This window comes from Lynx canadensis, chromosome D1, assembly GCF_007474595.2.
Source record: "Lynx canadensis isolate LIC74 chromosome D1, mLynCan4.pri.v2, whole genome shotgun sequence".
Classification (NCBI taxonomy): domain Eukaryota; kingdom Metazoa; phylum Chordata; class Mammalia; order Carnivora; family Felidae; genus Lynx; species Lynx canadensis.
In genome coordinates, this window is record NC_044312.2 from 1,627,222 (window position 1) to 1,640,279 (window position 13,058).

General features: G+C 42.7%; 1 protein-coding gene across 3 annotated transcripts in view; it reads left to right on the top strand.

Annotated features, from left to right (window-relative positions):
• Positions 1-13,058, top strand: part of DYNC2H1 (dynein cytoplasmic 2 heavy chain 1) — a 341,058-nt gene that overhangs the window by 95,509 nt on the left and 232,491 nt on the right. For all 3 annotated transcript variants that reach the window (XM_030333927.1, XM_030333929.1, XM_030333928.1), the window contains exons 52-55: positions 95-237; positions 3,434-3,518; positions 5,217-5,371; positions 7,005-7,142. In XM_030333927.1, the coding sequence (XP_030189787.1) occupies positions 95-237; positions 3,434-3,518; positions 5,217-5,371; positions 7,005-7,142 (521 nt within the window). The remainder of the gene's footprint in view (positions 1-94; positions 238-3,433; positions 3,519-5,216; positions 5,372-7,004; positions 7,143-13,058) is intronic.

Genomic DNA, 13,058 nt, shown 5'->3' on the forward strand with positions numbered 1-13,058 from the left:
AAATTGTTAAACTCATAAAAGTAGACCACATAAGGATTTCTCCAATTACTATTGTCATAATATGCATGATAATGATTTTCTTATTTTTTTTAAGGAATCCAGCAAAACTTGCATATTGTCTTGATAATGGATTGTACGAATTTAAACTTCATAATAAACTGTGAGAGTAACCCAGCCTTGCATAAAAAATGCCAGGTGTTGTGGATGGAGGGCTGGTCAGACAGCAGTATGAGGAAAGTAAGTTCAATCCTGAAGTATGGAAATGAAAAATAAGCATATTCTTTCTGAAGTTACTGATTTTCACAACTCCCTCTGGTGTTTGTTATAATGTTGTCTTAATTGTGCCACTGACCATAACACGTTTGAAAGCCTCTCCCTTTATGCCCTGTACTCAACTTTAGTTGAGTACAGAAGTTCACGTTGAAGATTATGTTCTCAGTTGAGGACTGCGTAGAAAGCTACTGTACCTTAATAATTGTATGCCTTTCATTAACTAGCCTATCATAAGCCAGCTTATAATGGAACATTGCAGCAATAATTTTAGCAGTTTTTTAAATACGAATTTTAAATCTCTTAATATCTCCGGTTGCCGTGCTCAGTGTCTGGAGGGGAGTGTGTTTAAAGTATGAATGCGAACCACCATCTTTGCCTGGAAACCTTACGTTTCTTGATCCATAATAGTTTTAATGTCTCTGAATAGTACGTATATTCTTGACCATTCACGTCTTCATTTTTGGGTGATCGAGGTACAGACTGTTGAGTCAGACCATGAGTCAGAGGGAGGAATGTGATTTGGGACAATGGATGGGGTTTTCCGGAAGAGATAACATTTTAGTTAGATTTCAGCAAGTAAGGGACAGGAAAGTCATTCTAGTCTGAGGAGGTCCCGCGAACGAGGGGCTTCAAGAAGTAGTAATTACTGGGTCTGTTACAGGTGCCGCCGTTCTGCACGTTGGGTCACAGCAGAGAAAAAGCAGACACCGGTCCCCGCCCTGGTGGGAGTCACAGTGTCGCGGGGGGGGGGGGGGTCTCGGGGGCCGCTTGCTTTGTGAAGACCCCGAGATGAGAGCGTGCCTGGTGATTGTGGGGGTCAGCCGGCAGCCGAGTGAGACTTCACGAGTGATTCACAGGGAGCGCGGTTGGAGAGGGGGTGGGGGGTAAGAGGACCGCGGTTAGGATGGGGCTTTGGAAGCTCTGCCTCGGGTTTTCCTTTCCCAGGAACGAGCCAGGGAGCCTCTGGAGGCTTTTCAGCAGGACCATTTTAATAACGTGTGAACGCGCTTACGTTGGCTTCTGGGGTGAGAACGGACCGTAGAGGGCGAGGGTCGGGCTGGTTTCAAAGCTGCCGCCGCAGGCGCAGGCGAGAGGAAAGGACGACGTGCCTCGGGGACGTCGGGGAGCGGTGGTCGGATTCGGGACTGTTTTGCAGTAGAAACGGCAGGATTTGCTGACAGGTGTGCAGGGAAGCGAGCACTCCGGGATACTTCCAGGTACGTCGGCTCGAGTCCCCGGAGGGACCAGTCACCTGAGAAGAGCACGTCGGGAGGAGCACGTGAGGCTTCCAGTCTCCGACGTGCCTCGTACGAGACGCCGGACGTCCACGTTGCTGGGCGGAGCGGGCGTTTGGCCGGAGGGGCCTGGAGACGAGGGGGAGGCCGGACGTCGGGGGATACAACCCTGGGGATTGTCTCGCTAGAGGCGGTGGCTGGAGCTGCGAGAGGGGACGATGCCGCCTGGGGGGACGGGTGTCGACGGACACCCGGGGGGAGACGTTCAGGGCCCCGACGCGGCTCTTGGCCGTTCCCAAGTGGGCGTGCAGAGGGGGCGCCGCCGCGGCCGCGGAGGGGGCGCTCTGGGAAGTGGGAAGCGGCGCGGCGTCTGGCAGCCAGGCCCCGGGGCCCGTGCCGGGGTGCGGAGGGACGCGGCGGAGCCGTCGGTGACCGCCGTCAGGCAGCGTCAGGTCAGGTGGCGGTGGAAAAGGCCGTCTTGGAATGTGTCCCAGAGAGAAGAGGAGGACGAGGGCTGGAGAGAGCGAGTCCCGTCACCTCTCGTGAGGGAGAGAGAGACGGATCGGGAGCGGAGGGGAGGGGGGTAGAAACCATGCCCGTTTAGGTTTTGAATGTGAAGACGGGATTTCTGGCACCGTGCACGACGAGGTCGCAGGATGTGACCCTTGGAGGTGGGGGCGATGGGTGCGGGGCGGGGGGGGGGAGGTGGGGAAGGGAACAGGAGAGGAGCTCGAGGAACCGAGAGGCTGACGTGCTAACAGGAATCCAGAGAGTTACACGCCCTTTCAGTGCCTTTAGAGAGTGCCGTTTTTATCTCCCGGGGGGGAAATGGAGGCACGGGGAACTGCGGGCCAGTCCAGGTAGGACAACTTGGCTCAGGTGGCGTATGGTCTGGGGACAGACTCTCTTCCGGCCAGCCCTGCCGAGGTACGTTTGACGAGCGTTGTGCCTGTTGAATGTGCGCGACGGCACGTTTTGATACGTGTGCGCGTCGTGAGACGTTCACGACAGACGGGCTAACGGACGTAAGGGACGGACCGTTTTTAAGCAAGCGGGCTGCCGAAGGAACACACTTGAGTGGATTTAGAGGGACATACTTAAAATGTGCTCTCAGAGGCTCCGACGTTTCGGCGGAAAGCGGTGAAGACGTTTGAGGAAAGCACCGTGCTCCCGGGTCGGGCACCCTGCCGCCTTCAGGTTCTTCACCCGTTGCGGGATCTTTTGTGTGACATGTGTTCGGTCTGGGAGATTCAGAAGAGGATGTTTTGACCTGCACACCCGTGTTTTCCCGTTGCAAAAATGTCAGAGCTCTGCTTTAGTTTTTTCTCAGGAAACTAAGACTTCTTTGCTTTTTTTTTTTTTTTTTTTTTTTTTTGATATCTTAAATGAGTACTCTCACTAGATTATCGTATGTTCTATAATAATGATCTGTTGATGAAACGTGATTTTCTTATTTGTGATAGTGCAGTAACACAGCAGTAGCTTTTAGGATTATCAAGCATGACATTGTTAATTCCCGAACGATTTTCATTTGCTTTTAGTTGTTAGTCAAGAGACCTCAGAATCCTTACTATTCCTTTATGCCTTGATGCCCGAAAAAGCATTTTATTATCATTACTTTATGATCTTAATTGGTATTTGTGATTATTTTGTAATTTAATCCAAATTGTGATTTCCCTCATTTCTTACAGTCTAATCATTTTTCAGGTGAGGTGTTGCCATTAATTTGCAATCAATGGCTGACATGTGTCACATGTCTAGGAAACCATGTCTTCTGACCATGGCTATCTTATTTCGCTGAGTGTGGTGTGAAACCTGGGAGAAAAGGGTTGTTTTTGTTTGTTTGTTTTTAACCTCTGACATTGGATTTATGTAAACTTTTCCATCCTGAGTTGAGGTTTGAAGAAATGCTCTTCCTGTTTTAGATACCTGAAATGTTATTCAGTGAAACAGATGGTGAAGAAAAATATAGTGACAAAAAAAGGAAAGAAGAAAAGAAAAAACACTCAGGTACTCTTTTGATGAAATCGACTCTGGGTTTTATTTGTGAAATAATTGCCATTCTCTAATATTACAGCTTCGTTAAAGATTCACAATGATTATAAATTTGAAAAACGTTAAGGTAACAAAGTTAGGTTTCTTTTAAGGAAAACCGTACTTTGAAGCTTTCTATATTTTTGAATTCGTGTTTATGTCGTTTTATATAGGACCTAGCACAGTATCTGTTGTTCACGGCTAAGCAGTGAAACAGTTAGATGTTTGACCCAAACCGTAGGATGTTCTGCTTCCACTGTTACAGGGTCTTTGGCCGGTGGGCCAAGTTTTCACTTTCCATTCGATAGGTCCTGTCCTCAGCTCGTACATGAGAAAGTTCTGTGGTGTCTTTGGGCACTGACATAATGTTTTCTTAATTGTACTCTCATTGTACTCTCATTGTATTATTCCAAAATAATTTTGAATGTGGTCTTTTTTTTATATATCATAGCACATTCGTTAATTTATTTCTCTAATCACCTAGTCACCAAATAGTTACTGAACTCCGTTCACATTAGGTACTGGGCTGGATACTAGAGATGACTTAGGAGCTTATGGTGGAGTGAAAAGTAGCAAGAATTATGTTCTGTTATAAAAATAAACTCTGCCGTAGCGAGACAGATGATGGTAGGAGTTTATGGGAAGTGCCCTTGAGGGTGAGGCCTCTTACTGGCAGACGTTACAGCAGACGGGCCCTGGCACACAGGCACTCGGGGCGGTGGGGTCTGGGAAGAGTGAGTTGCGTGCAGGCATAGAACAGGCACTTGGCCGGATCTGCACGCCGCCCACTGGCTGGAGCATGGACGTGTGGGTATTAGCTGGAAGAGGAGGAGGGGCTGAGAAATTTTGCTTCCAACTTGGGGGTGATGCGGGGTGATGGAGAGATTTTAGCGGAGACGTAACCAGAGTCTTGTTTTGGAAACGGAAGTTTCTGGGTCCATGCCTTTCTTCAGTTACTGGAAAATACGTCGGTGTGGGGAGGAACTGTGGAGGGACCGCTGCGGTCACCTGAGAGGAAGGAGCGGACCCGGGGCGCCAGGCCATGCCCTGGGGCGGGGGTGGGGGTTGGTTCCACCAAGGCTGTGGCGTGCCAGGCAGGGGTTCTGGCTTCAACGTTGCTTCGAAGTGGACTTTCTGGACTGACGCACAGAACACGGAAGGAAGTGGATGGAGACGGTGACAGGAAGATGGCGTGTTGAGTGAACGGCGTGCTGCATCTAGTGGGGCCTTATTCTCCGTTTTCTGGCTGCTGAAATCCTGCTGGTCCCTGAGTCAGATGACAGTGGATACATGTTACTTGGTTTGATCCTTCTTTTCCGTTGAAGCAGCTTTTATTGTGCTTTCTTCTGGATTACATGTCATGTAGTTCTAACTAATTTATGTTATGACAGCAGATTTATCTTTCTTGCAGCAATAAAAGTGTTCAGAGGAAATATATAACAGTGGAAGGGCAGAGACCACTGATCCTAAGTAATTCAAATCTGTAAGGAGAGTGGGAGCTTGAATAGTGAATAGATATGTAGGAATGTGTGTGTACCTTGAAGACAGACGATGTCTGCCACTTACAGTGGCGGAGGTGGAGATATGTGTGTGTGATAAGTACAGTTCACGTTGTTCTCGCTAATTCGTCATGGATCGTATGTATATTAAGTCATGTTTGTTTTTTCTTTCCAGTTGATCCCGATTTTCTAAAATCATTTTTATTAATCCATGAATCTTGTAAAGCATATGGTGCTACACCAAGCCGATACATGACCTTCTTACGTGTGTATTCTGCCATTAGTAGCAGCAAGAAAAAGGAATTATTAAAAAGACAAAGTCATTTGCAGGTACAATATTTTAATCATTTCGTCTAGACACAGGGTATAAGGATTATATCACAGTCCTTGGTTGTGGCATATGTTTAGTATAAATAACTACCACACTATATTACAGGTATTACAGGCCTTAAAACAGTCTCATCGACCTGTGGTTTTCACTAGGTATAGGAAGGGTTTTGTAATTTTTTTGATTCAGTAATTATTCCTTTTCTTCACTGGGTGGCATTTATGTGCTTTTGATAGTTTCTGGTGATCTTTAAAAATTTCTTTAATGTGAAAGCATTTTTAGAAATTCAGCAATGTGTCTTAAAACATGGAGAGTAAGCTTTATAATAACCTTTAAAATTAAAATCATACCTCCTAAAATAATACTTTTTATCTCTGTCACTTAGTATATTATGAACAGTTTTCGTTCTGTAATTACAGAGCTTCAACTTAAATGTGACATTAAAATGCCAGCCTTGGAAGTTGTCTGAGAGCATTTCCTTTCCAAAGTCATAGAGTCTCTGTTAGTGTAATAAACTAGAATCCCTCCCAATTGACAAAAAGTTATCTTTGTCTGTCTCTGTAATGATACACTTTCATTCGTAGCAAGCCACTAACTATAAAGGTCGTTGTACTGATTTAGTTCTCTTTGGTGCTGTGGGTAAATTACTTAAACTCATTGACCTGCAACTTAATTGGGTCAGTTGTATGTGAGCGTATTCAATAAAATATATATGCAGAGAGCCAGCCTGATGCTGTCCTCTGTGTTGGGTGCTCAATAAATATTGTTGATTTTTCCTTCTTGCTGTTACTATCTCCCCAAATCTTCTCATTTGTTAGGTGACAAAAACCTAACTCCTATTATAGGAGAGCGGGCATTTTTTTCATGTCCATTCCTTCATTATTCATGGGCAGTGGGATGGGGTAACATAATGGCTAGCCCAGGGTCAAATGTCCTCCCCAAGGAATAGGTAAGGTATTTTGATTCAGAGCCCACCAGAACCCTATGTGAGGCAGCCTCTTATAAAAAGGTAGCTACTGGACAGACAGAACCAAATGATGTCCAGGATAAGAAGACGAGTCCTTGAGTCCTTTTACTCAGTGAGACTGAACAATGGAGAAGGTTTATGGACTTTTTCCTTGCTCTGTTTCCTCTCTCAGAACGCAGTGGGTAAAAATCCTGGTCTTCAAGCTGCCAAATATGTGTCGATCTGTTCACGTTTACTGTGATACTATAAAATCTGTGTGTGTGTGTGTGTGTGTGTGTTTTAATGCCTCTGTGGAGTCTTTTACTACATCTTACTGGGTGTATGGTTGAATAAGTCATAACTGGCAGTAAGGAAAAACCCAAGTTCGCTTGCAAGTGTTTGATGTGTACACACATTTTTTCTTGATGGTTTCTTACAGGTTTTATTTACTGTGTGTGTATGTAATACCTGTTTTTAATGCTACCAGTCCATATTTTATCGATCGTCTGTCAGTCCATATTTTATCAGTGATCTACCAGTCCATATTTTATTGTTCGTCTACCAGTCCATATTTTATCGATCGTCTACCAGTCCATATTTTATTGATCGTCTACCAGTCCATAGTTTATCGATCGTCTGCCAGTCTATACTTTATTGATCATCTGCCAGTCCATATCTTACCGATGCAGGCTGGTGTGTCTAAACTGAATGAAGCTAAAGCTCTTGTGGATGAGCTGAACAGAAAAGCTGGCGAGCAAAGTGTGTTATTAAAGACGAAGCAAGACGAAGCAGACGCCGCCCTTCAGGAGATCACGGTGTCGATGCAGGTGATGTTTCTGGGGCGCAGAGATGCAGGCGGTAGGGAGACCATTTCCACTTGATCAGTACTGGGAGAAGTTACATTTCTACTTATGTGGATATAAAAAATACTTCTTGTCTGCTGAGTCACACTGATGGTATTAAACACTGAGCTTTTTGGAAAGAGTGTGGAAGTTTCCCATGTTATTTTAAAATCATAACTAGGGGCGCCTGGGTGGCTCCGTCGGTTAAGCAGCCGACTTCAGCTCAGGTCATGATCTCACGGTCCGTGAGTTCGAGCCCCGCGTCCGGCTCTGTGCTGACAGCTCAGAGCCTGGAGCCTGTTTCGGATTCTGTGTCTCCCTCTCTCTGACCCTCCCCCGTTCATGCTCTGTCTCTCTCTGTCTCAAAAATGAATAAATGTTAAAAAAAAAAATTTTAAATCATAACTATATTTTTCTCAATTCACCATATACTAATTTATCTAAACCCTATAAATATGCAAATATGAACATTTTAGGTTGGCGTAGATGTGTCTGTAAACAATTTTGTTTACCCTCTGTTATATGTCTTTATTTTTCTTAAAATTATCTCCTCAGGCTTCAAGGGTTTTTTCCTCCTGCCTTTAATATTTTCAGGATTTGGGGCGCCTGGGTGGCGCAGTCGGTTAAGCGTCCGACTTCAGCCAGGTCACGATCTCGCGGTCCGTGAGTTCGAGCCCCGCGTCAGGCTCTGGGCTGATGGCTCAGAGCCTGGAGCCTGCTTCCGATTCTGTGTCTCCCTCTCTCTCTGCCCCTCCCCCGTTCATGCTCTGTCTCTCTCTGTCCCAAAAATAAATAAACGTTGAAAAAAAAAATTTAAAAAAATAAAAAAAATAAAAATATTTTCAGGATTTAAGAAATAAGTCTTTATTCATTTCATTTATACTTTCATGATTATGTTTTGATGGTGTCACCTTTCTGCCATTGTCTTCAATGAACCTTTGTTGATGGTTGAACTTTTCAGAGGAGATTTCTTTGAAAGTCTTCTTTGCCCAGGTTGTGGGTTGTGTCTGCACGCCCTCTCAGGGTGTTCTTGTCTTGGCCTCTTTCCTGCTGACTCTGTACTGACTGCCACCAAATTCATCGTTTTTATCCTTGAGCCCTACTCCCTCATCCTGGCCTCAGACTAAAATATGCAGTATTTTAGTAAACGTGTCTTCTTAGAAGTCTCATGAGTATTATGGCTGAATAGTATTCCATTGTATATATAAACCACGTCTTTTTTATCCATTTGTCAGGTGATGGACACTAAGGCTCTCTCCATACTTTGGTTATTGTCGATAGTGCTGCTAGAAACATTGGGGTGCACGTGTCCCTTTGAGTTGGTATTTTTGTGTTCTTTGGGTAAAAACCTACTAGCGCAATTGCTGGGACGTAGGTAGTTCTATTTTTAATTTTTTGAGGCAACTCCATACTGTTTTCCAGAGTGGCCACACCAGTTTGCATTCCCACCAGCAGTGCAAGAGGGTTCCCCTTTCTCTGCATCCTTGCCAACCTCTGTAATTTTTTGTGTTATTGACATTATAGCTAATTATTCAAGACAGAACTGAAAAATTATATTGGACTTCTGTTCTCTCAATTCCTACCTTTTTTTTTAATGTTTATTTATTTTTGAGAGCGAGAGACACACACACAGTGCATATGGAGGAGGGGCAGAGAGAGAGAGAGGGAGACACAGAATCCAAAACAGGCTCCAGGCTCTGAGCTGTCAGCACAGAGCCCGACATGGGGGTCCAACTCACAAACTGCGAGATCATGACCTGAGCTGAAATCAGACACTTAACCAACTAAGCCACCCAGGTGCCCCTCAATCCTTACCTTTAATGAATCACTGAATTGTTCGTTTACCTCCTTGATTAGGTCTCATGTATGTTTGTCCATCTTCATGTTGGTGACTATTAACCTTACTGCAAGTCTAATGTCTCTTTTAATGAACTTCAATAGTCACTAGACTAATGTATAAATTTCAATAAAAGTAAATTGCACAAAAACTCACAAAATAATAAAGTTGGAGGACTTATGATTTAAAGATTTACTACTGAGCTGTGGTGGTCAAGGAAGCATGACATGGGTGTAATGACCCCTACAGGGTCACTCGAGCATTATGGAGATCAGAAGTAGATGAATGTGTACATAGTTGATCGATTTTATACAAAATACCAGTTGAATAGTGAAAAGATTGGTTTTTTTTAATGATATTTGGATATCCAGGTAGAGAACAAAAAACAGATCTTTACCTTAAACTTGTATAAAAATTAACTCAGTATGGATCGTAGATCTAAATGTATACCAAAAATTATAAAACTTTTGAAGAAAACAGGAGAAAATGTTGAAGATATTGGGTGAGACAAAGATTTTTTAGATGTGATACTAAAATAGAACAAGAAAAAATTTGATAAATTGGGCTTATCAAAATTAAAAACGTAGGCTCTGTGAAAAAAGCTCTGAAGAAAATTAAGAGGCAAATCACAGACTGGGAGAAATTATTTACAAAACATAAATCTGATAAGTCACTTGTATCCAAAATAGACGGAAACCATGATGTACACAATAATAATAAAACAAAACATCTAATTTACAGATGGCCAAAATATTTGAAGGTACCCTGTGTGAAAGAAGAAGGGCCAGTAAACGCATGAAGGGATGCTCAACATCACTGGTCAGGAAGAAAATGTAATCCCTTTGTTTTTAGACATTGAAAAGTGTTACTCCATTTCCTTCCAACTTCTCTTGTGACTGAAGTTCTCAAAGTTAGGTTAAGTTCTGATCCTTTTGCGGTGATCTTTTTCTTTTTTCCTCTCTTGAGGTTTTTTAGATTTGTGTTTTCATTGTTCTGAAAGTGACTTGATCTGCCTTGATTTAGGTTTATTTTTGTTCACTGTGTTGGACACAATGTGGATTCTTTGCACCAGAATGCTTCTGTCCTCCAGTTCTGGGAAGTGTCCTTAAATTATTCTGATGGTGCTTCTGTACCTCCCTGTCTCTGTCTTCACTTTCTAGAATCCCCATTACTTGCACTTTGGACTTCCTGCCTTGTTCGCTAATTTTCTTCTTTTCTCACCTTTTTTCTTCTCTTTTTGCTCACTTCCTTTAAAATTCTTCATTTTCTAATTTTCCTATTAGTTTTTCATTTCTGTGACAATATTATTAGATTTTTTTTTCAGCCTCTGAATGTCTGCTTGTGGCAGTGTCCTTTCTTGTTGGTTTGTGTCATTGTTGAGTTGCCTCCACTTAGCTCTCATAGGATACTTGATGCGACCTTATGTTTCCCAAATATCTTTTCTTACTGCTTTTCTCCTACTTGACTCTTTTATACTTACTCACAAAAAAGCTTTCTTCTTCTCTCTCTTTTTTTTTTTTTTTTTTTTTTTACTGTTTGTTTATTTTGGGAGAGAGAGGGAGAGAGAATCCCAAGCAGGTTCCATTCTGATAGTGTGGATCCTATGCAGGACTCCAGCCCATGACCCTGGGATCATGACCTGAGGTGAAATCAAGAACCAGACACGTAAATGACTGAGCCATGCAGGCCCCCCAAAAGAAGATTTCTTCTTTTTTTTTTTATATGAAATTTATTGTCAAATTGATTTCCATATAGCACACAGTGCTCATCCCAACAGGTGCCCTCCTCAGTGCCCATCACCCACTTTCCCCTCCCTCCCACCCCCATTAATCCTCAGTTTATTCTCAGTTTTTAAGAGTCTCTTATGGTTTGCCTCCTTCCCTCTCTGTAACTTTTTTTTCCTTCCCCTCCCCGATGGCCTTCTGTTAAGTTTCTCAGGATTCACGTAAGAGTAAAAACATATGGTATCTGTCTTTCTCTCTATGACTTATTTCACTTAGCATAACACTCTCCAGTTCCATCCATGTTGCTACAAAAGGCCACATTTCATTCTTTCTCCTTGCCACGTGGTATTCCATTGTATATATAAACCACAACTTCTTTATCCATTCATCAGTTGATGGACATTAGGCTCTTTCCGTAATTTGGCTGTTGTTGAAAGTGCTGCTGTAAACATTGGGGTACAAGTGCCCCTATGCATCAGCACTCCTGGATCCCTTGGGTAAATTCCTAGCAGTGCTATTGCTGGGTCATAGGGTAGATCTCTTTTTAATTTTTTGAGGAACTTCTACACTGTTTTCCAGAGTGGCCGCACCAGTTTGCATTCCCACCAACAGTGAAAGATGGTTCCTTTTTCTCCACATCCTCTCCAGCATCTGTAGTCTCCTAATTTGTTCATCTTAGGCCACTCTGACTGGCGTGAGGTGGTATCTCAGTGTGGTTTTGATTTGTATTTCGCTGATGAGGAGTGACTTTGAGCATCTTTTCATGTGCCTGTTGGCCATCTGGATGTCTTCTTTAGAGAAATGTCTATTCATGTCTTTTGCCCATTTCTTCACTGGGTTATTTGTTTTTCGGGTGTGGAGTTTGGTGAGTTCTTTATAGATTTTGGATACTAGCCCTTTGTCCAATATGTCATTTGCAAATATCTTTTCCCATTCCATTGGTTGCCTTTTAGTTGATTGTTTCCTTTGCTGTGCAAAAGCTTTTTATCTTCATGAGGTCCAATAGTTCGTTTCTGCTTTTAATTCCCTTGCCTTTGGGGATGTTTCAAGTAAGAAATTGCTGTGGCTGAGGTCAGAGAGGTTTTTTTTTCCTGCTTTCTCCTCTAGGGTTTTGATGGTTTCTTGTCTCACATTCAGGTCCTTTATCCATTTTGAGTTTATTTTGGTGAATGGTGTAAGAAAGTGGTCTAGTTTCTTTCTTTTGCATGTGAGAAGAATGTGTGTGAAATAGTGCTTTCCATTTCTCCCAGCACCATTTGTTAAAGAGACTGTCTTTTTTCCATTGTATATTCTTTCCTGCTTTGTCAAAGATTAGTTGGCCATCCATTTGTGGGTCCAATTCTGGAGTCTCTATTCTATTCCATTGGTCTATGTGTCTGTTTTTGTGCCAATACCATGCTGTCTTGATGATGACAGCTTTGTAGTAGAGGCTAGAGTCTGGGATTGTGATGCCTCCCGCTTTGGTTGTCTTCTTCAAAATTACTTTGGCTATTTGGGGTCTTTTGTGGTTCCGTACAAATTTTAGGATTGCTTGTTCTAGCTCCGAGGAGAATGCTGGTGCAATTTTGATTGGGATTGCATTGAATATGTAGATTGCTTTGTGTAGTATTGACATTTTAACAATATTTATTCTTCCAATCCATGAGCGTGGAATGTTTTTCCATTTCTTTGTATCTTCTTCAATTTCCTTCATAAGCTTTCTATAGTTTTCAGCATACAGATCTTTTACATCTGTGGTTAGGTTTATTCCTAGGTATTTTATGATTCTTGGTGCAATTCTGAATGAGATCCTTTTCTTTGTCTTTCTGTTGCTTCATTATTAGTACATAAGAGTGCAACTGATTTCTGTACATTGATTTTGTATCCTGTGAATTTGCTGAATTCATGTATCAGTTCTAGCAGACTTTTGGTGAATTCTGTCGGGTTTTCCATGTATAATATCATGTCATCTGCCAAAACTGAAAGCTTGACTTCATCTTTGCGAGTTTTGATGCCTTCGATTTCCTTTTGTTGTCTGATTGCTGATGCTAGCACTTCCAACACTATGTTAAACAACAGCAGTGAGAGTGGACATCCCTGTCATGTTCTTGATCTCAGGGGGAAGCTCTCAGTTTTTCCCCATTGAGCATGATATTAGTTGTGGGCTTTTCATAAATGGCTTTTATGATGTTTAAGTGTGTTCCTTCTATCCTGAACTTTCTTGGGAGTTTTTATTAAGAAAGGATGCTGAATTTTGTCAAATGCTTTTTCTGCATCGATTGACAGGATCATATGGTTCTTATCTGTTCTTTTATTAATGTGATGTATCACATTGATTGATTTGTGAATATGGCACTAGTC